This window comes from Caloenas nicobarica, chromosome 6 (assembly GCF_036013445.1).
Source record: "Caloenas nicobarica isolate bCalNic1 chromosome 6, bCalNic1.hap1, whole genome shotgun sequence".
Taxonomy (NCBI): domain Eukaryota; kingdom Metazoa; phylum Chordata; class Aves; order Columbiformes; family Columbidae; genus Caloenas; species Caloenas nicobarica.
In genome coordinates this window covers 27,801,639-27,827,636 of record NC_088250.1, presented here as the reverse complement: position 1 = coordinate 27,827,636, position 25,998 = coordinate 27,801,639, and the positions used below count along the sequence as shown (strand labels likewise).

Sequence of the window (25,998 nt, the reverse complement as noted above, 5' to 3'; positions counted from 1 at the left end):
GTTAAACACATTTGTCAGTCATGTCAGGGAACTAGCTATATTTGTTGATGTTTAAGTGACATTCTCAATCTGGCTCCAGCTGCCTAGCAGGATTGCAAACTGAACTGAGGTCGTGGGCCTCTGCATAGCCTCCTTTAGGGGCTTTTTTCCAAGTTGAAGAAATGCAAAGTGAAAGTATATTTTTAATATAAAATGGCCTGAATATGATCCTTAAGTCCTGAATGTCTCAAGCATTGAGTGGGAGGCTTTCAAATAAACACCAGTTTTTTTCACTACCATGAAAGATTACAAAAATTTGTGGGGATGGCTTTTTTTTTTAACCCTATATAAAAGTGTCATTTAAGCAAATGTAATAGCTGAGTAATCGTATCAGCAAATGTGTTCGACAGTTTCACCTCTTTGTTTTCACCATGCAAAACAAACAGCAGGAGTTACGTCCTAAAATCTGCAAGTACTTTCTTAGTTAAATACCACTGGACACTGAAGAGATGGGCCTTGTTTCTTTCAAATCACCAGCGGCACTTCCACTGAAAAGTAAATTTACTGAGTAAATATCTCTGGGGAGAAGCTGCTAATTAAGGAGTAGGTTTCTAAGCCAGCTGCTCCTAACTGAGAAAGTAGTGGTTCATTTTTAAATATCTAGGCTATGAAGAGCAACACAGTCATGCTGAATCTGTGCAAGTTGCCAGAGATATTTTGTGGTAGAGAGGACTGAAAACTGTCATGCACTGTTCTGCAATCAGGAGTGAACAAACATTTTCATCTTATGAGCAACAAATGGCTTTCTGGGCTAAATACTTTAATTTTTTTTTTCATAATAGCCACATCAGTAACCTCACTAATATATTCTACCCTTTGTTTAACTGGTGCCTTCCTTAATAATTTTCTCTTTTAGCTATAGCTTAGGTGAGTGCTGAGGGTTGATGCAGTGGTGTAATTAACATCTTACAGTCTAACGAGGGTGACTGCTGGTTTGAGACAGTTGTAAGAGGTTCTATTGGTCATAAACTCCTTTGTTTCTGGGTGCCTTTGAGGCAGTGGGACAGGCAGGGGTTGTCCGAGGCCCTTTTCCTAATGCAGTGTTTCATTGTTTTATATATACACATTTGTCCCAAATTTGAGTTGTCAGCTTCCCTGATTTAAATGATTTTTCCTAATGTTACGTGATGGTGATAAAGTTGTACATTTTATGTGTGCCACCCACAGGTGCTCCTTAAAGTAACCTCAGCTTTTCTGAGCGGTGCAAGATGTCTTGCCAGCTGCTCCAGACAGTTTAAGTCATTAAAAAGTGCTATTGAAGTTGGCGGAGATGTTGGGTTCAAAATGGGCTCATTTAAAACCAGTTTTTGTAAATGAAGGTCCTGCAGAGAAGTTTCAGACTCCAAAGACATCACATTGCGTTCCTTGCTGTTTGGTTCTTCAAGACTAACTGCCACAACACCTGTGGTCCTGGTGACGTGTGACAAGAACCTTGCTTATGAATGATGGACCTATAGATCAAATTCCTGGTATCCATTTTTTTAGTTTTCTGCAGAGCTGCTTTAACCTTTTTGCCAAATAGCTAGCACTGGGTGAGATCTTTTAAGCCAAGAAGTCTTTTCCTGACATAGAACATTCTGTAACATTTTCCCTTGCCCTCTTTTCCAGCCAATAATTAAAAAATTACAGTTTCATTTTCAACACAAGCTTTGGCCATCCAGAATTAATGTAAAATTAGTGGGCATAGGCCACAAACTACCAGATGTTTCTGACATTCCACTCAGGCACTGCTGTAGACACAAGAAAAAGACAGACAACTCTCCCGTTGACATATTCAATCAGAAAATGTTTTGGACATAGAATCTGTAATATGGCCAAGGTATGTCTTCACACTGTGTAGCTTGGGAAAATTTTGAAATCTCTAACCAGTTTAGTGTCGTTATTACAACTAGACTTAAGAGTTACTACTACATCTTTCTTGTTCTCAGCAAAAAGGCAGAAGCAGTTTGAAGGCACTGTTCTATTCCTGTAGCTGCCTGGAAGTTGGTTATGCTGGCACTTGATTTCCAAGCTATGCATCAGCATGGGAAAGCATAAATACTGCCCTTTCTTCTCTGTTTCCCAGAACTTCCCTCTGCACAAGGGGATCCCCAGGACCCCTGTTAAAGTTGCTCTGTAGCTGTTTCATATCAACAAAGAGATGTCATTCAGCCCTACAGCCACAGATGATACTACTGCAGATTACAGACTGAAGACCACAGTGGTGTGTAGCAAGCCAGATCTGATACTGGTAGTGGTATCATCACAGTAGTGTGGCAACCCATGTGGACTTGTTTCCTCCAGAAGTGGCAAAAAGAGGGCACTCTGTGCTGTATAACACTGTGGCTAAACTGTGCCTGTTCCTTTCTTGGGCTGTTCTGAAGCTATCTCCATGCTGATCTGCAGTTTGCAGAATTTGAAGTTGAAAGGGATTACTATAATAATGAAGTGTCAATCTACTCATACCTATTATAACACTGCTGGGGTAGTGTGCTCAGTAAAATTTTCCAGTCCAAGGCCAAAAATATGATACCTGTCTTTTTCCTTCCATGCCTCTTGTATGGACTTAATAGAAAAGTCCTCCAGCAATTCCACATACATTAGAGAAGGAAAAAAACACAACAGGCAATGCATTGCTTGAACATTATGGCACTCCAGGTGTGCATGCTAAGACATGGGGAGATGAGGAGGATGACAGGCATGACTGCAACAAGACTGCCAGAAATTATGCTGCTTATGATTAGTGTGAAACCCTATTGTGAGGCAAAAATGATACAAAATAGAGAGAGAATAGATAATAGGGAGAATAGAGCTGGTTTATGCACAGATTTTTATTTGCAGTTAGTGACACTGGGTTGGTGTGATGAAGAAAGTCAGCAGACCAGATAATCAAAATTCAGAGGACAAAAACCTCTTAATAATAAACTTAATTAATAATCCATTTATTTTGCCTGTGAAGTAGTAAAATGTAATCTGCCAGACAAATTAATCTGTACTCTGAAAACAGAAAGAGTTTTGGTACTGAATGCAAGCCAAAATCAGCTCTCAGCTATACTGCTGTAAATTCTAAAACACCTCTGGAGAGATGAGCCCATGTACTTCTGGTTTATATTAATGCAAATTTGACCTCAGACAAAAAGCCGACTTGAATTCAATGGTTTTGAAGAGCAGACATTCCAAAAAAGTTGCCATTGGAATTCAAAGCAATTTGATAAAATAAGATACTATTCACTGATATATTTAAATAATTTAAGGTAAAATTGTACCACTGTAGAAAGTAAGATCTGTTCTTAATGGATGTCGAGAACCTCCTCTATTGTCTCCCAACAAATGGAACAGATGGTTTCTGCTTTAAAATCAGTTTTCTCTGATGAAGTTAATGGATATATCCCTGTTTGCAGCAGCTGAGAGCCTAGATAGATTGCATATCTTGCTGGCTCTCTTTGAACACAAATGTGCTGGTTGCTGTGTTAATCACCTGAATATAGTAGTACCATTTATATTTTATATACCCGTGTGTTCATAGCATGAGAAGAGCAGAGTTTTTTCACATTTACAAACTAAGCAACTAGTACAAGGTCACAAACCAAATCTAGCGACTGTTCTATTTTTCACATTTTCAGAGGTTCCAGGTATCATGTACTTCTTCTGAGACATGATTTTTAGTTTGGACCAAGCTGTTACACTGTCACATCTTACTTTCAGCTTATTTTGTGTGGTCATCTCAGCTGTGGTGTGAAGGGTTAGGCAACCTTTCCATTTTTATTGACTCTTGCTGCCCTAATGAGCAGGTCTGAAGAAGGTCCCTTAACTTCATTGCACTTGGGCTTCTTTTCTCATGTCTTTCTAGAGTGAAATAATTTTAACATGTTTACGTTGTTATTCCCTGTTGATTAATCATTCAGTACCAGAAAATGGGATTGTGATTTAAATTGGACCTTTAAGTGGCACGTAAATGGTGATAGACAGTAGCTCCTTTTTCTGGCTGTGCAATGAGGGGATGGAGCTTTGCAGTATGATTCAGGGCAGCTGAATCAGGACCTATAATATCACACTGAATAATTCAGCAGTTGTTACTGACCTTGATCTCTTCACAAATTTCCCTCTAACATGCATGACTATGTGTGAGAAAGTAAATGCTTTCTATCCTTTTTTAAAAAATTATTTTCATTTTAAAAGCTCACCTGATCCAGCAGCTCTCTCAATCAGCTAAAAAACCTTCATCCTAGTAGTTCATTCTCATTTTCCCTCTCATTTTCAGAAGCTTTGTTTCTATCCTCCAAAGCCTAGAGAGCAGCAGTGCTCATCTGGAATATACTGAATGTTACAAAAAGTACAGTTCTTAGGAGCCTGAGCAGCCAAACATCCTGGTGAGGGAAAAGGAGGAACGATCTTAACTGGACCCTGAGTCCAAATCGCAAGAACTGCCAACATCACTGTGAGTTGTGTAGAGATGGCAAAACTGCCTCTCCGCAGGAAGTTTATACATTGTTTCAAGCTCATTAAAAAGTGGTTTTGCAGTAGGTTGTAAGACAGCAGAGTTGACATTACTGAGGGAGAACTTGAAAGACTGAAGGGAGCAGGTACATCCACTATGCAGTGAAGGAAAACCATCCCGCATCCCCTCTCGCTAACTCTACATCTGCAAGCAGTCTTGCGGCATTAATATGGCTGAATATAGAAGCCAAACAGGGCTGCTCATTCACCTCATAACCAACCAGACTGCTTCTGGGGTCAGAGGCACCATGCATGGTGGAGTCAGTGCACCATGCATGTGCAGGAGCTCGTGCAGATGTTCCACTGGCTTCTCTGACATGGTGCTGCATCATGATGGGCATGCAAGCATCGCCCCTGCAAACACTGAAACCGGTCCTAGAGCTAAAACAGTGTGAACACATCCCTCAGTGACAATCAGTCCATTGGTCCCTAGCATTCTGCATAGGTAATGCTTGTATGGAGCTTTCTGTAAAATCTAGTGATGCTTGGAATAGTTTGTACTTGTGCTATTAATAAGAAAAGCGCTGAAATGGAAGGAGGTAGGAGATTTTTTTTATGATGATTTTCAGAACAGGGAATAAATGAAGGACCTTTGCTCAGGGTTGTGGTGCTGTCGGCATTTATTTTCTGCTTGGGGACACCAACAAAGTAGTCCCAGAAAAGCTTTTTAACTCTATGGTACCACTGTTGTTCTACTTACTGTGGTTGCTGATGCATAAAAAGAATTCCAGGAGTTCACAGAATATTTTTCTCTATGCTACTTAATTCCTAGAAAACTAAGCTTGAAAGGATTTTATCAGAAAAGGTTATTTTCCTTTTAAATTATATATATACATATATATACACAAACATATATATACTCTGCAGTAATTTGTGGAAGGATTAAAATTTATATTGGATTCCTCATTTTCTCATTAATTTTGATTTGTTGTGGTAGTGTTATTTATCAGAAGTCACAATGCTTTTTTTGATACAAAGACAGAAAGAGATGTTTGGCATTCATTTTTATATGAATTATATTTATTTCTTCAAATACATTAGAACATCCAAGTAATTTTTTTTTTCTGTGTAATCCTTTACAATATATATATTTTCTTGTATTATATATAAATCATAATGAGTCTGGGCCTTTAAATATTTGAAATTAAGTTCTAATTCTCACAGTTGTCACTGTCTGTTACATCTTGATGAAAAGAAATAGTGAAATCCACCAAAATTAGTTTAATAGAGCAGTTCAAGACCTGCATGCCCTCTGGTGGAAGTGACCCTTAACAGATTAATGTAGATCAGCTTTTGTGGCATTGCTAAATGCCTGACCCACACAGACACACTCTCCTCTGATATACTTAATGACTCAATTAAGTTATGTTTCTCCATAGCAGAGTTTGTTAGCTAGTAGGAAGGAAAACTCTTCCAGTGCATTATTTTTTTTTGCACTTTTCATTACAGTTCGAACTCTTCAGCTTCTCTCTTGACATTTTAACCTTGTTACTCCACTGTAATAAAAGTAGTTATATGTTGTGTAAAGGTATTGAATGGTATCTCATTATGGACATAGGTTTTATACACAGAATTTTACTCTGCTTTTAAGGAAGTTTACAGGTCCGATACAAGCTGAGTAAGGATGGACTCCTTATTTTCACCATTGACTCTGGAAATTTTGCCAACCGAGAGCTGCACCATGTGAAGATTAACAGAGAAGGCAGAGAGCTTGTCATTCAGGTATGCCATGGCTTTTGTTCAGTCTTCAATAGTATTTCATGCCACAAACTGAGCCACTGATTTCAATGCCAGCAGGAGGCAAAGGTTTCATATTGACCTGGTGCAACCAAAGCTGGACCAGCAGCAGAACAGCCTTGTGGGTTAGTCCAAAGCTCCATCCAGACCCTGCTTCAAACAGTGCCCAACCATGGTGGTTTCAGTAGAGTGATCCTTCACTTGTCTCTGTCAATCTGTGAATTAGGAAACACCTTTGGCCAGAAGTTTATCTGGACCATTGGAGTGGTGCTGGGGCTAAGGGGTGTCTGTGTGACCTGCAGTCCCAGAGGAAGCACACAGTAGGGATCATTAAAAGGTGTCAAAATGAGAAATACAGCTGGAGAGCGAATATTTGTAAATGTAATTTCATTAGGGGTATGTGTCCCAAGAGAAAATGTGACTCCAGTTGCCTTATCTTCTCACAGAAGAAGAAAGACTGAGGGAATGCAGGGTGCAGCCACCACGTGCATGACAATGCCCGGTCCCTTTGCTTGAAGCAAGTCATGCTGACTCTGACAACCTCACAGGAGATGAGAACCCTCTTCTGCCCTGTTTCGCCACACCACTTTTCCAAGGCAGGGAGAAGATGACCATCATACCGCTCCTTCTGCTTTCTGAGGCTAATTATAGCAGTCCATATTACAAAACAAATTGGCTAGATCTGGGCAGCAGTCATTTAACAGGGAAGGGTGGCAGAGCCTAAAGAGAAGCGGTGTGTTAATGAAGGAATAGAATGAGAAGGAGACAGAAGCACCGGGAGTGCCTGTGTTTTTCTTTTGGCTACAATTTCCACTTCCGGGTGGTAAAATGACAACATAGTTAGCACAGCAACTAAGGTAGGTAGGCCTGGTTGTCTAGGAAGGAGGCTTATGCTAAAAGCTAGGGTTTTCCTCAAGGACCAGTCTTCTATTGTCTGCTACACTGTGGTTTTTTTCTATGCAGAACTTATCTTCACAATACATTTCTAGGGAGGTCTCCTTTGAGTGCATTCTGAAGTGACTAGACATGGATTTTGGGAAGCAGGGGGATTTCAGTGTCAAACATTTTAAGCTTTTCTGCAGGGGAAGTTTCTTCAAAGCCCTTTATATGACTATTCTGGTGTGCCTTTCAGTTTCTCATGCTAAAATCAAAGCACATTTGCTTTGCTATCTTTAGAAAGTGAATCATGCTTGGGGGCAGAATTAACTGATTTGCAGCTGAGAGCATTCCCAGAAGTTTGCAGTACAGAGAGATCTAGAGGTGTCTACATGCTGTTGTAATGAATTAATTTTATTGACCTCTTCCAGGTGGATCAAGTTCTCAAACTCAAACACAACTTTTCTGAGATTGATTTTAAGGCCATCAAATCACTCACCTTGGGCAAGGTCACAGGTAGGTTCTACTAAAAATATTCCTGATTCATCAGTTGTTATAGTGTTAGAGTTAACCTTCGCTATGTGTTGGGTTTTTAATAGGATTGGGGTTTGGCTGATTTAGCTGTAAGAGTTGGCCTGAGCACTCCAGTACTCCAATTTATATACCTTATCAATGCAAAATTTTGGCAGCTTTACTTGTTTGCACTGATAGCAATATTAACTTTGCCATTGCTCCCTTCAGTAAAGTGATCCATACTGCCTGTGTGGCTGCACAGGGTGGCGTTTTAGTCTAATGATATCATTTTGCTGACGAAAGCTCGCTCCTCCCAAACCATCTCTGTTTCATAACGATAAGAAAAACAGCACTGTGAGCCTTCATCCTCTCTAACCTTTTTGCACTCCCAGTCCTTTTCCATTTGAATTCTGCAAGGAATGTTTATATTACATATAGCACTGAGGCCTCAATTCTGCATGCCCTGTACATGGACCCTCTTCATCTTTACCTCTCCACACTACAAAGCCATTACAAGAAGAGGAAAAATCTGCCAGAAATTTGCAAAGTAGAACTCCTCAATTTTGTAGTCAAGTATGTTATATTACTTTATATTAGAGTCTTATACATTTCCAGTAAGATTCTAAATGCTTTCTTGGTTATAGACATTTTAGTCCTTGTTAGAATTGGACCTCCATATCAAGCATGACATAAATATGTCCATTCATTATTTATACTATTATGTGTGTAAAATGTCAACTATCGCTTCTTTTAATGATTCACCAGAAGGTGAATACTGGTGACCTAAACCAATATCCTCTAGTTTTTCTCTTGTCATTGTCATCCCCCAAGCAAAGCATAAACTTCCAGAGGCATGTGATGCTTCAAAGTAGACCTTCGCTTCCTGCAGTGTTTGGTTTGGATGCCACTGGCATTTAAGTACCTAAAGGCATTCATTAGGACTATTTAAGTGTCCACCGAAAGAGAACCATATAGAAAAGCTCTGTTCTATGTGTTCTATATATCCGTGCTATACTCTTCCGAAAATTTGTCTCTCCTTTCCTGCCACACCACTGTTCATTTGCCTGCTCTGATAGCCTGATGCTGTCTTCTTAACCAGATGATTATACCACCTTCTTTCTCAATTCCACCATTCAATTCCCACTGTCTGAGAAACCTCAACGAGCTTCCAGCAGGACATGATAAAATATTGAAACCTCTTCCTCACTGGATTTTCTTATGATAACCATTTTAGCACAGCTGGAACTCTTGAAAAGTGCACTTCTATACAATGTCCAGTTTTTAAATAATAGTGCTTCCTACCCCCCAGTCCCATTACACTTCCTTTAGTCAAAAGGTACTTAAACTGTGATATTTTTTTTCTGCTTCTCAAATCTGCTATATTTTCCAATGGCCGCCCTACACCCACTTTTGAATTCTAGGAAAAAAACCCTCTGTTTAAGGCAGAGGGGGCTCAACTGGAATTCAGAACATAGAGATGCTCACTCTGCCACAGACTGCTTGAATGACCTTGGGCAAGCCATTTATGTGCAGATATAATGGTAAGCAGGCATTTTATTCCCACTGGAACCAGTCTGAGCTTTACTATCTCTGTTCTCTATCAGTAAAGCATGGATAATAGAACATCCCTACATGAGAGAGGTGCTGGCAGGATAAAAGCATTAAAGGCTGTGAGCTGTTCAGATACACAGTAATGGGGCCATATAGCTGCCTTAGGAAGATCAATCTAAATATGTGTGGCTTTGAAGCAAGGGAGTAAAAAGCAGCAGCATTCAAGTAGCCAACAGACATTTGTTGAATTCATCCTCACAGTATCAAACAGCAATAGAGAAATATTATCCTGTAGTTTGTTGTCACTTTTACTTCACAAATATAAAGGCAAGACACAAAAGGACTTATCCAAAGCCTATCAGTATCAATGGGAGTTTTTCCATGGACTTTAGTGAGTATTGGATTCAGGCCCCAAGTGGGTCATACAGTTTATGGTAAAGCCTCAGTGAAATCTTAACCAGAGTCCCAGTTCATTTACTTTAAGTACTCCTTGCAGAGATCATACTGCTGTATTTAACCACATGAGCTCTATTGGCAGTTTGACCTAACTATGAAGCTGGCTCCACTTTGAAAAAGGAATTGAACTGCATGACCTTCAGAGGTGTCTTTCACCTTAAATTATTCTGTAATTCTCTGATCTCAGGGACAAATTTGCACATGTTTAGGTCTTGTCTAGAAAAAAAGCTGCTATCCCAATGGAAAATATAATTTATTTGTTTTGGGGTTGACCTTAATGATCCTTTGAAAACTTCTTACTGTGCCCCAACATGTCTTAATCTTTTACCATTTTAGTCCCTGGAAAAATAATCACTGATGAAGGGGAGTGAATCTCATTGTCTGCATATTTGATTCTGAGCAATTTAATATACTAGCTATGTAGTGATACCAGAGTAAAAGGGTAGCATTGAAAGGGATTCAAGAGTATTCCGAAGAAAAAGGCTGCACAGATTTCTTTAGCATCTATTATTATTAACCTAATTTACTTGTGTGTTCAAAGTGATGAATTGCCAGACCTTCTCACACTGGCAATATGAAGAACAGTGTAGTCTAGCACATGATCATGATATGTTTTATCTCTAAAGGCCTGAGTTAAAACACAGTAAAGTTTTAGGAGTCCTTCCACTGAATCATTCAGCTTTGATATAAAGTGTACATAGAAGAAAGTTTATCTGGAAAGTAATTTTATTAATATTATTATGTAGATGCAGTACAATTCTTACGATTTCTACGATAGCTTTTCATATTAAAAGTTCACAAGAAGAAAATGGAACCTATACACTGAAGAGATCACAGAGCATTTCATCAAAGAGTGATATTATATTGGGGAGATGATAATAGGATAATTAAATCAGAATGGGTAAGTTGGCATTACAAAAGCTTCCTTAAAGAAGGATCTCCTTTTAGACAGTTTCTGTGGAAAAGACTTAAATCCATTTTTTTTTAGTGGAAAGTCTTCCCCTTGTAAGTTCAAAAGATCACAATTTGCTTGAGAAATTTGAAGTCACAGTCTCAGAATATTGTGCTCTAGCATTTTAAACATTACAGCGATGACTGCAAGATACTTTGGTTGGAATCTTTTGGTCACCACAGAGCTCTTTACTGCAGACTCTTCTTGCACTAAATACCTATTTCTTAGAAGGACCATACCCTGGAAAAAGATGTCCTCGATGCGTTATAAGGCACCTTTAAAAGTCACTGTTTTTCCTCCTAGTAGCCTAGTAAAGCATTAAGAAAATGGAAATAGCTACTTATGATAAAAGAGGAGAGGCATTCGAGACGAAGATGGCAGCAGTTAAAATAAGCAAAGTTTGACTATGCCAAGCACTTCAAGCTCTCCAAGGTCTAAGCCAATAAAGCCATCACGTCTCTATCAAAAGTAGACCAAATCTATTCAGACTTTTTCCCCAGCAATATCATTTACCATATGATCATAACACCATGCTTAAATTCCCATTTTCTTGCTGATAATACTGCCTAAGTAAGTGTCTAAGGTCACCTACTTGTATTCAGGAATTTTATTTTTAGTCTGAATTTCTTGCTGCTTGCGTTGATTTTAGCCGTCTGCTTCTGCGATAAGCATGTATTCTTTTGCACATAGTCTCTCCATATTCTTGCACATTTTGTTCTTTTTATAGATTATGTTTTGAGCCCATGCAAAATCACATAGGGCTGGCTGTGTTGTGACAGATTAGGATTCAAATGTCAAAAATTGTGACATGTAACAAATTTCACATTGCAACTCTAAGCAGTGCTTCATTTTAGATGACAAACTGTCTTTAAGAAAACATACTAAATGCATGTCTGAAATTATCTCTGTTAAGCCTAATGAAACAAAAATTCTCAAATGTTCAACTTGCCATGAAATGTTCAATTGCCATCAAGCAAATTCTGGCATGTTCTGCTCATTCCTGGGAAAACTTGTGAGAAAAACTAGCTTTGATCTTGCTGTCTCTTGCTTTTTGAGAAGTGTCTTGAAGGCGCATTGAATGCCTGGAGCCTGTCTCCTGTTCACACTCATCCTTCTCTTGAGCAAGAGCAAAACGGGTTGAGCTCAATGGTTTTGACCAGGAAAAATTTCTGTGTTGTTCACTCAGCTGCCTTTGGGGCAGGGTCACACCAGGAAATGAGATGATTCCAAAAATGTCTTTTCGTTGGTTCAAGTCTAATCCAAGATATGCTTTCTACCCTTTCTAAATTAATGATTAGTATCAGCAATGTGTACTGACATTGTTGAAGGATGCAGCAGCCTATTTTTTGAGGTAACTGCACAGTATATGGTAGTCAACTCTTCTGAAACATGTGCAGTGTGGAGACTACAGGAGTCTTTTGCTTCAAGGTCATGGACTCCAAATCTATTGACAGTGTCCAAGAAGTAATATCACTGTTCAGCACCTTGGCAAAATGAGGTGATGGATACAATTTTAACTACCACAAAAATCATCTTTCTGTTTCTCAATCTCAAAAAAAGGACAACCAGTGCTTCAGCACACAGAGTAAATTATCCTTTGCAATTCTACCAGCAATTCACTTAGATTAATTAATTAATCTGGGGCATAGACATTTAAAACAGACTATGTCTGCACTCACTGACAAAAATAGATTTTGATTAAGGAAATGCAATCTGAGTGTAATGGGCCTTGCTGGATGTAAATAAGCACACAAGTTAACTTTGGGCTTGGGTTTAAGTTTCTGAGATGAAATTCATGTCTATAAAAAAAAAAATAACAAAAAGATATTGGATAATATTCATGACCACAATGATATCTTTAGAAAGGAGGTCCTTTAAATCACTTTCCTTGCACACTAATAACACATTTGATTTCTCTTTGATTACAGTTACCTGTCATATTAATTATCATTTACATGTTGATTTCCTGATACCTTGTTGAACAGCTTAATGCTTGGTCCTAGGGAACTCCAGCAGAATTCTATTTATGATGAAAATTAATTCCAAATTACTTAGACTTTAGGACTTAAAATTATTTATTTATTTATTTCAGATAATATAAAATTTCCAGATAAAATAAAATTATTATTTATTTCAGATCTTAAAACAAGTGCGTCATATATGGCAGAGGTGCACAAAGAAACAGCAGTGCAACAGGATGTCTGTTTTGGTGAATAGAAATGAATCAGCAGATAAAATATGTTGATACAATCAATAAAGTTTCAAAAATAAAACTACATGTTAGACTTAATCCTCATTATCATGGAAGCCATTGCAAATACATGGAAAACAGGAAAGTAAAACCAACAGTAAACTTACTGAGCTGTGACATTGCAGACAGCTTCCAGGGAGCAGATAAAGGACCCAGCAAGAAGCCAAACCAACTTATGCACTACTCAGCAGACAAAGCTTAAAAATTACTTCCTAAAAGTATGGGTCAACTTAAGTTGTAGAGAATGAACAGTTAAATTACTCAAAAGCTGAAAAATATTTCCTTCTCACTCCCCACGTAGAAACCATCCAAAGTAATTTGGTGTCCAGTACCAAGAACAGAAATGCAATGCTAAAATGTCAGAGTATCAAACCAAGCCATCACCAGCAATTCAGTGTGATTATTCCAGGCCCATCAAATACATGGAAAGATTCATAGTGTAACCAGGCCAGAGGAAGGCCACTGATGTTTTGTATAACCTTATTTCAACACAGACCTTGGAACTTCACCGAGCTGCTGCTTTTACAGAGCACCGTGTCATGTAGTGAAAATATCTTTTGGAAAAACATTTTATTGTGATTTAAAGACTTCAAGTGACAGAGCAGCCTTTAATAAGCTTTTCACAGAAGGAACTAAGTCATAATCACAGATTTACGTTACCCACTCAAAAATTCAGAGGGCAGCACAGATTGTTTCACATTCAAGTTATGCAAGTCTCTTGTTGAGAACAGTGAAAGCCCCACTTTCTGAAAGACATAAGGCATGCACCTAAAGCCATATTATAAAGCAAACTGTATCTGTGCACGTGGGATTTTTACCAGAGGACTCTGGGGTTGGTTTTGTTTTGTTCTTTGATTTCTTTTTTTTTCAAATTTCAAAGCCTTTCAACAATAAATCTCCTAGTTCTCATTCATGCAAAGCTTACTTTGACAAAAGACTCCTGGAATTGGCCCTTAATTTGACTTTTTAAAAAAGCTTTCAAAAGTACTGTATCTCAGACTTTTCAAACTACTGTACCATGAAAAAGGAATTCATTATTTCTTAGGCTTTACCTTTTGCACATTGGGGCAGAACAGAGCAATTTAGATTGCCTGATGTCTAAAAGATACCAACAAATCCACCTTTTGTGTCAGAGCTAAGAAAACAGGAAAGGCTGAGAGTAGAAATGTTTACAAAGGGTTTTATAAATTCAACAAAGATGGCAAGTACTGTAAATCAGTCTTTCGGGTTTATATAAGCCGTCTTGCAGAAACTTGGAAAGAATTATTTGTCTGTTTTATAACACCCCTGCCAAAATCTCATTAAAAACCTGAATGCAGCCAATTCCTACACACTTTGAGAAGAGCAAATGTGAACCTCTGTAAGACCACAGTTTTTCCAAGTCACAAAGCCTCCCCATTTCTTTTCCCATCTCTCATTCTTGCGGTTACTCTCAGCCCAGGGCGTGTCTCCATGGCAGTTCTACAGACTGAGCATCTCTCCTGTGAGATCCCTTGGAGATCAAGCTCACACCGTACCTTGCTTTGCTGAGAAACAGCCAAACTCTTCCACATTATACTTCCATGAAGACATTCAAACATAATTAGAAATTTTTCTCAGCTAATTCCCTCTGACTTTATGATGTAACAGTCACAGATCTTGAGCATCAAAATAATGTTCAATTTCAGCTAGTTTTGAGATTTCTCTGTGTTTTCTTATATGTAAAAGAATTTTACATAATTCAAGTAGCAATGTCATTTATAAGAGAACATATTTTTTACTAAATACTTTTGTCTGAGAGCTTGTAAAATCATTGTATATGAATGATAGTGGAAAAATTGGACCTTATTTTGAAGTTTATCATCTTACTCTCTCAAGAGTAGTATTTCCGAGTGCTTCAAGAGAAAGCATTTCCAAAACTTTCAATGCTATAAGTTTGTTGGTTTTTTTGGTTTGGTTTTTTTTTTTTTTTCATTAGCAGGTAAATTTTAAGACTTTCAATAACTTTTGATACCATAGGTGTGCACATTTCTTGCTTTTTTTCTTGTTTGATTGACCTAGATATAAGGCACATCACGTTACAGACCTCTGAGCAGTATAAATTTCAATTTCTGGAAAGTAAATAAATGAGAGCTTGGAGGAAAGAAAAGGTGGCTTCACTGTCCTTCACTGACTTTCCCAAACAATCTTTGATATTAAAACATTTGGAACTAAATAAAAGACACCTTTGGACTGGATTTCTCTTTGTGAAATTTAAATGAACACAGACCAACAGATAAATTAATTGGTATACCTCATCTTTGGGCTGGAAAAGAACAAGATATTGGTTTTGATTTAGATAAAAAGTGGTATACTTTCTTTTTTTTTTTAATTAATGGAATAGAGCTAGCAGAGTGAGAGCCTGGCTCACAACTAAAAGGATTCCTAGCAAGTCTATTTATAAAAATGTAGTAACTTCATCAGGTGTATTGGAAAAGTTGAAAAATAAACTCTGGAAGAAAGGTGGAGGCCTATATTAGCAAGCCATTTGATATTAGTCCACATGAAGCATTGTGTAATAGACAACAGAGAGCAGACTCCTTCATTAAAATAGTGGAGGAGGTAGAATGTCTTGAGGATACGGTCTGTATCTGTGAAACTGATATTAAGAGATGGAAAAAAAGATAAAGAGCATCATCCCCAGGATCCTGTGATATTCAGTGTTGCTGTTTTTACTGTATATTATTACTGTTGTTATTGCCGTGGTTAGCACCTGTGATTTGTTAGGTCGTGTCCAGACAGTAGAGAAAACGGATGAGGAAGCGCAATGCAGGCTTTCATGTCCAAACCAACTTGATTCAATGTAAATAGCATTGCAGAGGAAGGACTGGGCATGGGAAACTCATGGGTCAGGCCGGGGGGAACTTGAAGACTGCTGAACAGTTGAGATTGGATGAAGAGAAGTAAAAGGGGTGGTTAAGGCAAAAAAATGATTTTTATTTTTAGATGCCTTCCTAAAACAGATAAGAGTGTTTTTCTTTTGTACTGCAGATAGTTTGACACTGGACCCTGAAGTCTCAAAAGCAAATGCCTATGGTTTCACTGGCTGCATGTCCTCTGTTCAGTACAACCACATTGCTCCCCTGAAAGCTGCCTTACGCCATCCCAGCGTGGCTCCCGTGACTGTCAAAGGCTCCTTGACTGAATCCAGCTGTGCGTCCATCATGGAAGCTGACGTGAACACAGTAACCGCGATATATTCCTCATCAGGTACGCCCTGCCAAGAGGGGAATGGGGACTTTAGATGATACTGTAGAGTGAGGTTTCCTTCCTTGCTGTAATGCAAATGAGATATCATAAATATTAGAATTGGAAAGCTGTCTTTTCCCTCAGAATTAGGAGTGTTGAAGATGGGCATTAGGATTAGCCATGGCCCCTTTAAAAGTCATTGTAATGTAACTGAGTTTTCAGACTAAGTTCCTGGATTGCCTAAAACATGCCTAGAACAAAAAAGTCCCAAAGCCATAGTGGAAACAGCATTGGAAGTATGGTTATGCATCTGATTTCTCATTCCTGTCCACTCTAGACAGCTCCAGTGCTGCTGATCTCAAAGGAGAACACAAGTGTTACAGACATTCCATATCCCACTGGTGGTGAAGCAATAAGAGTCATAAAACAAACAAGTCAAATTTGTTCCCACCCTAGCAGAAACAAACAAAAACATCTTGTACAAACCCCTCGACACATGTGCGTGACTTCCATTGAATGCTTGCACTTTATTCTCTCAGGCTAAATGGAAGGAGCACTAATTGAGCCGTACCAGTAAGATGATCCCAATAGTTCATTTCTCTTTTGCAATCCTGAAGCTGTCCTCTGGGAGTTTTAAGTATTTTGCATATGTGAATTTGTATGCAGAGAAGTAATCTCAGAGCAGCTGGAAATGTCGTCGCCAGGATCAGGGGCAATCAAGTTGCTGCTTTAGTCACCAGTGGATGTGGCAGAATTCTTAATGACAAGAAGGGGCTGCAAATTAAGGGCAATTTTCTGCCCCTTGACCTATGAAGCCACTGATAACTAATAGAGCGCTGGTTTCTATCATAATATTATTCCTTTGATGTTTGTACTTGCATCAAATCCTCATCTCCTGCAGCTTCTCCCTAAGATTTTCAGCAGAAATGATGTTATTAGCATTCTACATAAGGAACAGGGCTGCTGATTCCTCTGTGGAGAGTGGCTGCTGGTGTGTGTGCTCCTCCCCACACCCCAACCTTCTCTTCACTGACCAGAGTCATCTAAGGTGTCTGCTCTGACGCACAAAAGAAATGTGTCTTGGAAATACCAAATGGGCAATGATACTGAAAATATAAACTCCTTGCCCTGTGATCTGTCACCTCGATGATCTAATTTTTCTGAACAGTTTAGAAAGTGGTAAAACCTGAGGTTCAGAACTGCAGGAGAGAACACAGAGCAGAGTGTAGCATCTTTGGACTTTAAATATTTAAACTTACAATCAGTTGCACTCTATTGTCAAGGCTGAGCACTGTTACATCAGAAATGCAGAATTATTATAAAAGCTCATCCCTGTCTTTGCCATTCTGTGCTTTGAAATATGATTTCCTCTCAATATGATAAATTAACTGACACTACTGCCTCACCATTCGCACTGAATTTGATTAAAGCCTGAATAAGATCTTTAGAACAAGTTAGTTCTGAAGACTTCATGTCTTTGTATGCTATAGTAAGAGCACTGAGTGGTAGATTCTTGCTAAAAAAAATTCCAATTTGTAGCACATTATACTTTGTATAGATGTACTTGAGAATTACAGTTATACATGGAAAGGACACATTTTAAGAAATAAAAGGAAAACAGAGTTAAGGATTAACTTTCAAATTTACTGCTCATATCTCAATTCATCGGTTCCAAATTTCTCATTATTGAGTGTCTGAGAAGAAAAATAGAACTTCAAAGTTGACTGTACATGTCTCTGTCAATTTTCTAATGTTCAGATACAACAAAAAAGCCCTCTAGGAAATCTCTCTTTAAATGTGTGAAAAAAGCTTTCTATATTTATAACTTGAAAACAATTGAAGCTCTTTCCTTCAGAGAGGAATACTTGTTGTCTTCAAGAAGGCTTCCTAGCAGACAAATATAGAATAAAATCCATTCACTCACAGCTCTGTTATCCATACACTTTCTGGTTAGAAAACACAAAATGAAAGGTGACTTACTGTGGTTTTGATATTTAACAAAGATCTGCAAATCACATTCTTCCTTGCTGAGGTTTTACTATTCTGAACTCTGCACTGATGGCATAGAGATAATGGACTTTTACTATGCTATTATATTTATATATATATATATATATAAATGCCATCTGCATCTGTAACAAACCCTCCTCTCTTTATATCCTGATTTTATTTCTCAGGCAAAATACAATTCTTAAGGCCCATGTCTGTTTGCCTTCTTTCTGAAATTTATCTCCAACTTTTGTTCTGGTTTCCTCTCAGTGCTTAAATTCTGGTAACAGTCACCAAAAATTAATGGAGCTTTAATAGCTTTTAGTGTCAGATCTTACGTAATCTTTTAGGCATGAATAACGTCTTAGATAATCTTTAAGGTAGAAATTTAATGTCATGCTTTTTTCATACATAGTTGATAGTTTTTTATGACTCTGTTTGACTAATACCATGCACCAGATATCAGCTGGAGATTTTTCTCTAGTACAGGAGGACTGATGTTCAACAGATGTGAATTTTTATTGTAACCAATTTTACTGTCACCAGCTGGGAGCTGGGGTAGAAAATATCTCACCTAAATTCCAATATCTGAAAGTTAAACCATCTTGAGGCTAAAATAATGATTACTGCCGTCTTCTAGTTTGTGGAAAGGAAAATACTAATCACACTGTCCATCCTTAACAGACATCTTAGGTATAAAGTATCTGTAGGTTCTTTTCCTCTATTTCACTGAATAAAAAGAGCCTAAGATACTAGTTTTGATTTATGTAACTAACGCTGAGATGCTGAAAAATGAAGATGAACCTACCCATGATGTACAAAATTATAAGTCACCTTGATCTATCTTTGAATTTGGCCCTGCTTTGATCTTAGGCTCAAAGGCTTGAGATTAAGCTAAATAACCTCCAGATTTCCCTTCCAACCTAACTTTTTCTATGATGCTACCTGTATTTATGTGTAAAACAACAATTTTTATCCTCATTCCAATCCCACAAATACAGTAAATGAGATGAAGCATTGCCATGACTATTTGTTTCTTGGCAACATCACTATAGGCACCCAATATCCAAGCAACAGGCCTCTTGTAAATAGGTCTGAGTGTCCAAATCTCTCATTAGCAATTACCATTTACATTGATAATGCGTGTACTGGAGATGTTCAGTTGGCTCCAGAAATCCCTTTCATGCCTGTAGCTCAAAGAACTGCAGACCTGGGGAATGCTGAGTTTTCAGTACAGCTTTGTTTGAGGAGAAATACTTCCATTCCTAAAACTAGGAGTGGAGTTGCATCTGTTAAAATATAAAAGCCTTTTTGAGACTGATGCTTTCTGCACATATTGAGGGCTGGTATCAGTGTTGTAAAGAATAAGGAAGAAGTGTCCCCTTTAAGAATGTAAACAGCCCAAAGCCACCATCGTTACAAACTCAGCACCTCTTGATAACGCATATTAGAAATTGTTGCTTGTTTCAATTAAAAAAAAGTCTTCTTGGGCAGTGAGATACCAAAATACAGCTGAGTCAGCTACTAGGGCAAGGATGTTCAATTACAATGAAGCTTGCAACACCAAGCTTAGCCTAACACCAGTTAGGCTTCCACCTCTTGCATCAGAAGTATCAATTTGGCAAAGGAGTATCACATATAGCAGACAGTCATCCATAACTCCCATATACGTCCTCTGTATGATAGCCTGGAGGCTTGTAAAGGAGAGAAACACAAATAAGAACCTCATCAAAGGAGAGGGTGAGCTGAAAGGAAAAAAAGTGAAGGTGCAAAAAAGCTGGATTCAGCTAGCAGTAGAAAACACAGCATTTTCTGAAATACGCGGGACTAAAGTAGGTGCACTACCCTCAACTCCACTGACTTCAGGGAGGGCATGACCTCTCAGGTTTGGATCTGAATTTGACACTGTAGACTGCTTGGCCCAGTGTTTTGACAGTCGTTTATAGATAAGGGTACAAGAAAGTTCTGACATTGAGGAGCTTTTAATATAGGAATTGATTTCTGACCCCTCTCTCTTTTGAATCCAATTTGACCACTGCATTTCTGCAATGGAGAGAAAAAATTGCCTTCCAAAAAGCTGTCCCAAAAAGAGACTGCTTCTCTTTATGGGATTGAATTCAGCTTGTATATCTGCATCTACAAACATGTCAGGTCTAAATATGTCTAGCCTTCCTTCCTTTTGCTTCTTTCTGATATTGTTTCTTAGGTATCAAAAAATAAAATAAAATAATAAAAAAACCCACAAACCCCAAAAAACCAAAAACCAAAATAAACAAAAAAACCAAAACCACCAAACACAAAAAAACCAAATCACACCACACCAAAAATGCCTCTCTGACTGAGAAAATCTCCCTATGGGCTATTTAGTTCAAATGTCTCTCTGATTATTCTACCGATAAACTGAGACAAGACTTTCAGATGTTACAGAGAGCCTTTCCATTTCCTTTTAAATATACCCTTAACAGACATTGCTCCTGAAGATGTAGAAGAAAATTGTCCTGCAAGTTCACTTTATTTTTCAGAACGCTTTCTGGTTCAATTCTCCAATTCCCCAAATCACATCTTTTGAAAATAGATTAGAATTCATGAGGGTAGGAGGACTTTCCTGTAACGCCACAGAGAAAATGAATATAGTTGATGCAGAAAATAAGTACTGTTTTGTTTAACCAACTGCAGATCCTTTTGGGAAGACAGATGAAAGGGAGCCTCTCACCAATGCAGTCAGAAGTGATTCAGCTGTGATTGGAGGTAACTTACTTTTAAAATTACAACTGAAAAATAATTCTGTCAAGGCAAGCATCTGGGCTACTTTAAACCTGGGCCTCATAAAATCCAGTTCAAGTTCTTTCATAATCTAAAGCAGGTCTGGTGTTTGCTGTATTTATTAGTACATATCTGTATCAAGCTACCTAGACAGGCACGTGCATTATAGATGAAGGCAATAGTGGCAGCATATGATGTTGGATATCACCCAAGAAAAGGCATTATAGATCATCAATAACCTGAGTCTTCTGTGTCTGTCTGCCTGCTCAAGCAGGGAAGTTGGACAGATGACCTCTGTGATCTAAGACGCAAGCTAACTAGTAATTGTTTTGCATGCCACTCTGATGAGAGCCTCAACACTGGATTCACATATCCTGTATTTCTTTAGCTCTCTCTTTGCAACCTGGTGCAGTGGAACTCACTAGGTCATGTGGAAGCATTCATACACTAGGGAAAGTTGTCCTCATAGCTTCATGTATGGCTTTCATTTTCCTTTAACAACCTGGAATGCAATTTATCTTTGTTTATTTTATAGGATGGCCTGTAGGGAGCTGCCTTTGATAATATCTAGAAGCTATAAACCAAAGTGTACAAGGCTCATGCAAGGTTTCAAGAGATAGCACAGAAGAAAATATGGCAGAGCAGGAATTTGTATGAGCATACAGATCTAGCTTCTTAAAAACAAACACACTGACCCAGCTTCACTGCAAATGAAAGCAGAATTTGACTGAAATTAGAAGGTCAATTACATCAATACTTGCTGCTTTAAATCTTACTTAAGGTGGCAAAATAGAAATTAAAACTACCAGGGAGAGTGCGATAGAGGCATATGATTGCGTACAGACTGAGATGAACCGATCTGTCGTAACCACTAGCTGTTGGGCATTGGTAATGTATTTTTGAGGTAACTGGGATTTTGGTTTTTTACACTATCTTTCCTTTTTTCCTCAGGTGTAATAGCAGTTGTGATATTCATCATATTTTGCATCATTGCTATCATGAGCAGATTCCTCTATCAGCACAAACAAGCACATCGAAATAGCCAGACAAAGGAGAAGGAATACCCAGAAAACCTTGAGAGCTCCTTTAAAGCTGACATTGACTTGCAGAACACAGTGAGCGAATGCAAACGGGAATACTTCATTTGATGGACAACACAATTTCTTCTTATACTTAATCCCCTAACCTTCATTCCTTTATTCCTTTTTTTCCTTCCTTTTTTGGTTTTCTATTTTTTTTTTTTAAACATTCATTTTTTGGTAGCTTCTTTTTCATTTGGAAAAGACCACCATGCACAGGAAACACTGACAACAGTCACAGTGCCTCATGCTCTGCACAGGAACCTGGCAGTCACAGTTTACTTCTGCAGCTCGAGATCTGTTATCCCACATTACACAAAATAAGATACACATGCACACCTGATTTCTGCTGTGAGTTCCTGGATGTTTCAAAGTCCCACATTTATTTGTGTTTTTCTCTGGAGCCATTTAATTCATCACTTTTACACTACAGCTGGACTATGTAATGTAGAGGTAAAGTAGCTAAATACGTAGCTCTACAGATACTGGGACAGGATAGAGGAAAAGAATCAGACCAAAATGCCTGATTTATTTTACAGGCTCATTTACAACAATTAAAAGAACCTGCCAAATTCTCAAATGATACGAATTGATATATATCTATTGATTTCAATTGTGTTACATTAATTTATTCTAGTTGGGAAGCTGGTATGACATAAGGAAAAACCGTCCTCATTAAGCTCCTTCCCCCAACCTCCTGTCCTTTTACTGTAACTTTTAGGCTTATCAGTACTTTTCCAACAATGTATGTATCAACAATAAATGTCATTCCCGTGTACCTCTTTCACCTTCATCTCGTAAGGCTGGCTATGTAGACCAAACATACTCTAGCATAACTCTAGCTGAAGCATGGAAAATAGTAGTTTGAATCTCCAAGGGGGTTAGGAAGCTGCTAGGACTTAGGTGCTCTATATTTGTCTGCAACATTAGAAATGCAGCATACACCTGTTCATGTCATATGGAGGATTATCATGCATTAAGGTTAAACACTGTTGCAGCTGTGGCAAAGAAAAAGTACATAGAAAAAAATAGTTTAATCTTAGACATGAGTCACCCCTTCTGCCAGTTTTTCTAAAAAAGAAAAATATCCAACTACTCAAAAAGAAAACCCAAAACTGCATGAAAGATTGATTGGTATTTCCTGTTTGTAGAAATTGGAATAACTTCTCCAAAGCTAGAGAGAGGTCTGATGTCATGTCTGAAAAGGTTAATATTTAATCAACCCTGTTTACAAGGAAGAAAATTAGGGAAACAAGTTTAAAAAAGATCCCAAGTGTTCTACTTTGAATTAATCTTCTCTCTTGTTTTTTTCTAAAGTCTTCTTTCCTGACTGGGAACAATACTGAAGACTTGAATCCCGCGCATTTCACTTGTGCTGCATAAATTTCAGTGTGAGGCTGAAAAAGCTTATTTTCAGTCACAGACATCCTAAGGGTAAGAAATGGAGAAGTCTCACCAAGGGAGGTTTTTTTACACCCTGCTCGTGTCTCTGTGACGTCCTGCCCTCACAGGGCTTCTGAGGAGTGTGCAGGATTTGCTGTCAGACTTGGAGGTTTCTGACAGGAGCTGAATCAACCCAACAGCTAAGGGAAAAAAAACCACACCAAAAACCTACACCACAACAACTTATTTATTGCAGTGCTCTTGATAAGAATTAATTCAAGACAATTACTTGTGCAACTCAATCTCTTTCTTTGCCCCCTACACCCTTCTGCAGTCATCCTGGGGTTTCCACATAGTGATTTTTTTTTTACATAGGTGAAAATCAAAGAATCTCTGTATGAGGTAATAACCCACAGCAAACTCGAGATGAGGTTACATGTGCAACAGGTGCTGTTTTTCCAGGCAGTGCATTACAAAGGTATGTATGTATCTGGTTATTTTTTTGATGGGAGTAGGGGACAGACAAGGAAGAATAAAAAAATAACAGTTTGGATATGATGATTCTTCACCACTTATTTTGGAAGCCTTAATGAGAAGTAGTGTCCAGGGAAGAGAAAGAAATCTTGAAATGGTATCACTCTCATGTGAAGAGGAATATCTGTGGCCAGCCCCATAACCAGAACTCTAACCAAGCAATTTTATAAAGCCATTTATATTGAAGTTAGTATTGGTGCCATTCTTCTTCAGTCGTGATTGACAACAGCCCTTTTGCCTCATGCTGGCTGTTTGCATGATACATGATTACTTGAGAGTGTTTCTGCATGATGAGATGTGCAATGATGGACTCATTAGCTGTGTTCCCTTTATGTTGCTTTATCTTCTGCGGTGAAATCCAGGGAAAGTAATTCTTTTTTCTCCTTCCTTTTTCATTCCCCCAGATGAAGCTGCTTTGTTTGGCATGGCGGGAGGGGAGGAATAAGTGAGCATGTGGGCTCCTCTGCCCATGTTTAAGTCATCTTATCAGAAATGGCCTCTTTATGAGACATCTCTGAAGTCCTAATGTAATTAATTGGCTTTGTGAATAATGGAATAGGAAGGAGAGGAAAGCCCCCTGTAGCCAAACAAACAGATCTAAATCATCCTTCTGCTTTCCTACATGTTAGTTTACAGGAATAAAATTACTACAAAATGCAGCAATAAAGCGCAAAGCAGCTCCAGCAGCGGAGTAGCTGAAAAAAGGCTGAGCAATGAAGCAGAGTCCCCTAATTTGTCAAGCGACTAAATTACTTTCAGCCATCTTAGGGCCTGATTCTGCAGGATGCTGAATTTTCTTAAAGAGGATCAAGTTCCCATCACTGAATATAGATGTTAGTGTTGCTGCAAACATCTCGGATACGGGTCAGTGGTTCAGTCTGGGGCCAGTGTGCAGGTGTACACAACATGCTGCGTGCAAGACACGACCTCGCAAAACAGCGTAAGTGGTTTGTTTTTCCATTTCTCTTTATCCTCATTTAACATAGGCTAGGCTGGTAAAACTCCTTGAAAATTTAGCTACCTTGGTGTGCATCTGTAAAAAGAAAGAATGCACATACCTAAATGCATGTGTGGATTTACAGAAACACATGCGTTATACCTGTGGATGTAATGAGATATGAATATTTATATGCTACAGGGCTGGACAAATGAACACATTTGTGTGGATTTGCCAGTTAAAATCCTATCTTCTAAATTGGGACATCAATATTCTTCTTATTAAAAGGTAACTAAAAGATACTATATGAAGTACCCTAATACTAAGTCTTTTTTTTTCCTTTTTTTGTTTATAATGCTTTCTTTAGTGAGCACATCATCTGATTTACTTCAGTACCAGTTAAAGGTAATTAAAAATATTTTTTTAAAAAAGAGAAGAAATTCAATTTTGCAAAAATCTACCAGTGTTAAAATAGCTTTCGTTTTCCACAGTTCAAATTAGACCTTTTTTTCTGTCTATTACAAACCATTTCTGCTATTTTTATCAAAATTGCTCTTTAAATGGGAGTATCTTTCCTTTTTTCTTTTAGCTATCATTCTATTAATAGATAACTTTTTTCAGTAAACGTGGGAGGTAATACTTTTTACATATAAAATGTCAGGATTTATTTTAACGGAAAACCTGAGCATATCAAAGAATCATTTGGAGGTGTTGTTTGGGTTTTCTTCCTTCTCCCAAGAAAAGTTTCATAACAGAAGTAAGGGGCTGGTAGAAGGATACCAAGTCTCTTTTTCTTTTGTGGTGATATGGTATGTAACCTCTGAAAATTATTTTTGCTACGCAGGGATTTTTAGGCTATGAAATTTATAAGTCACTTACTTAGATATGGATTTAGGCACTGCAAATACCTGTTTTCCAGCGACTACTTGACCAATAACAGCCATGCTTATAAAGACATTTAGTCATGCAAAATCTGAGTTGGATGCCTAGAAAGATTGTCTGAGAACCCTGGTATCTGGCTGCTACAGAAACTGAATGAAGGCTGTCTGTCAGAAAGTTAAATCCCACTAACTTGCAGTGAGACAGAGGCTGCCACCTGCATGAAGTGTGGGCTTTCAAAGGAATTTAGTCTCTGAGGATGTGGATCAATGCTTATGTGACTAAACAAGATCAGCACTTGTCTCAAATTAATTTCAGTTTTATTTCTGCTTCTCCCTTCCTATGAAATGTTTTGAAATACTACAAGATATTTAAA

At 38.2% G+C, this 25,998-nt stretch overlaps 1 protein-coding gene across 1 annotated transcript in view; it reads left to right on the top strand.

Annotated features, from left to right (window-relative positions):
- The window catches only part of CNTNAP5 (contactin associated protein family member 5), a 274,435-nt gene extending 252,477 nt beyond the window's left edge, over positions 1-21,958 (top strand). Inside the window, exons 20-24 of the mRNA XM_065637507.1 lie at positions 6,107-6,237; positions 7,560-7,644; positions 15,861-16,079; positions 20,724-20,795; positions 21,762-21,958. Coding sequence (XP_065493579.1) covers positions 6,107-6,237; positions 7,560-7,644; positions 15,861-16,079; positions 20,724-20,795; positions 21,762-21,958 — 704 coding nt within the window. The remainder of the gene's footprint in view (positions 1-6,106; positions 6,238-7,559; positions 7,645-15,860; positions 16,080-20,723; positions 20,796-21,761) is intronic.
- Positions 21,959-25,998: the final 4,040 nt, after the last annotated feature.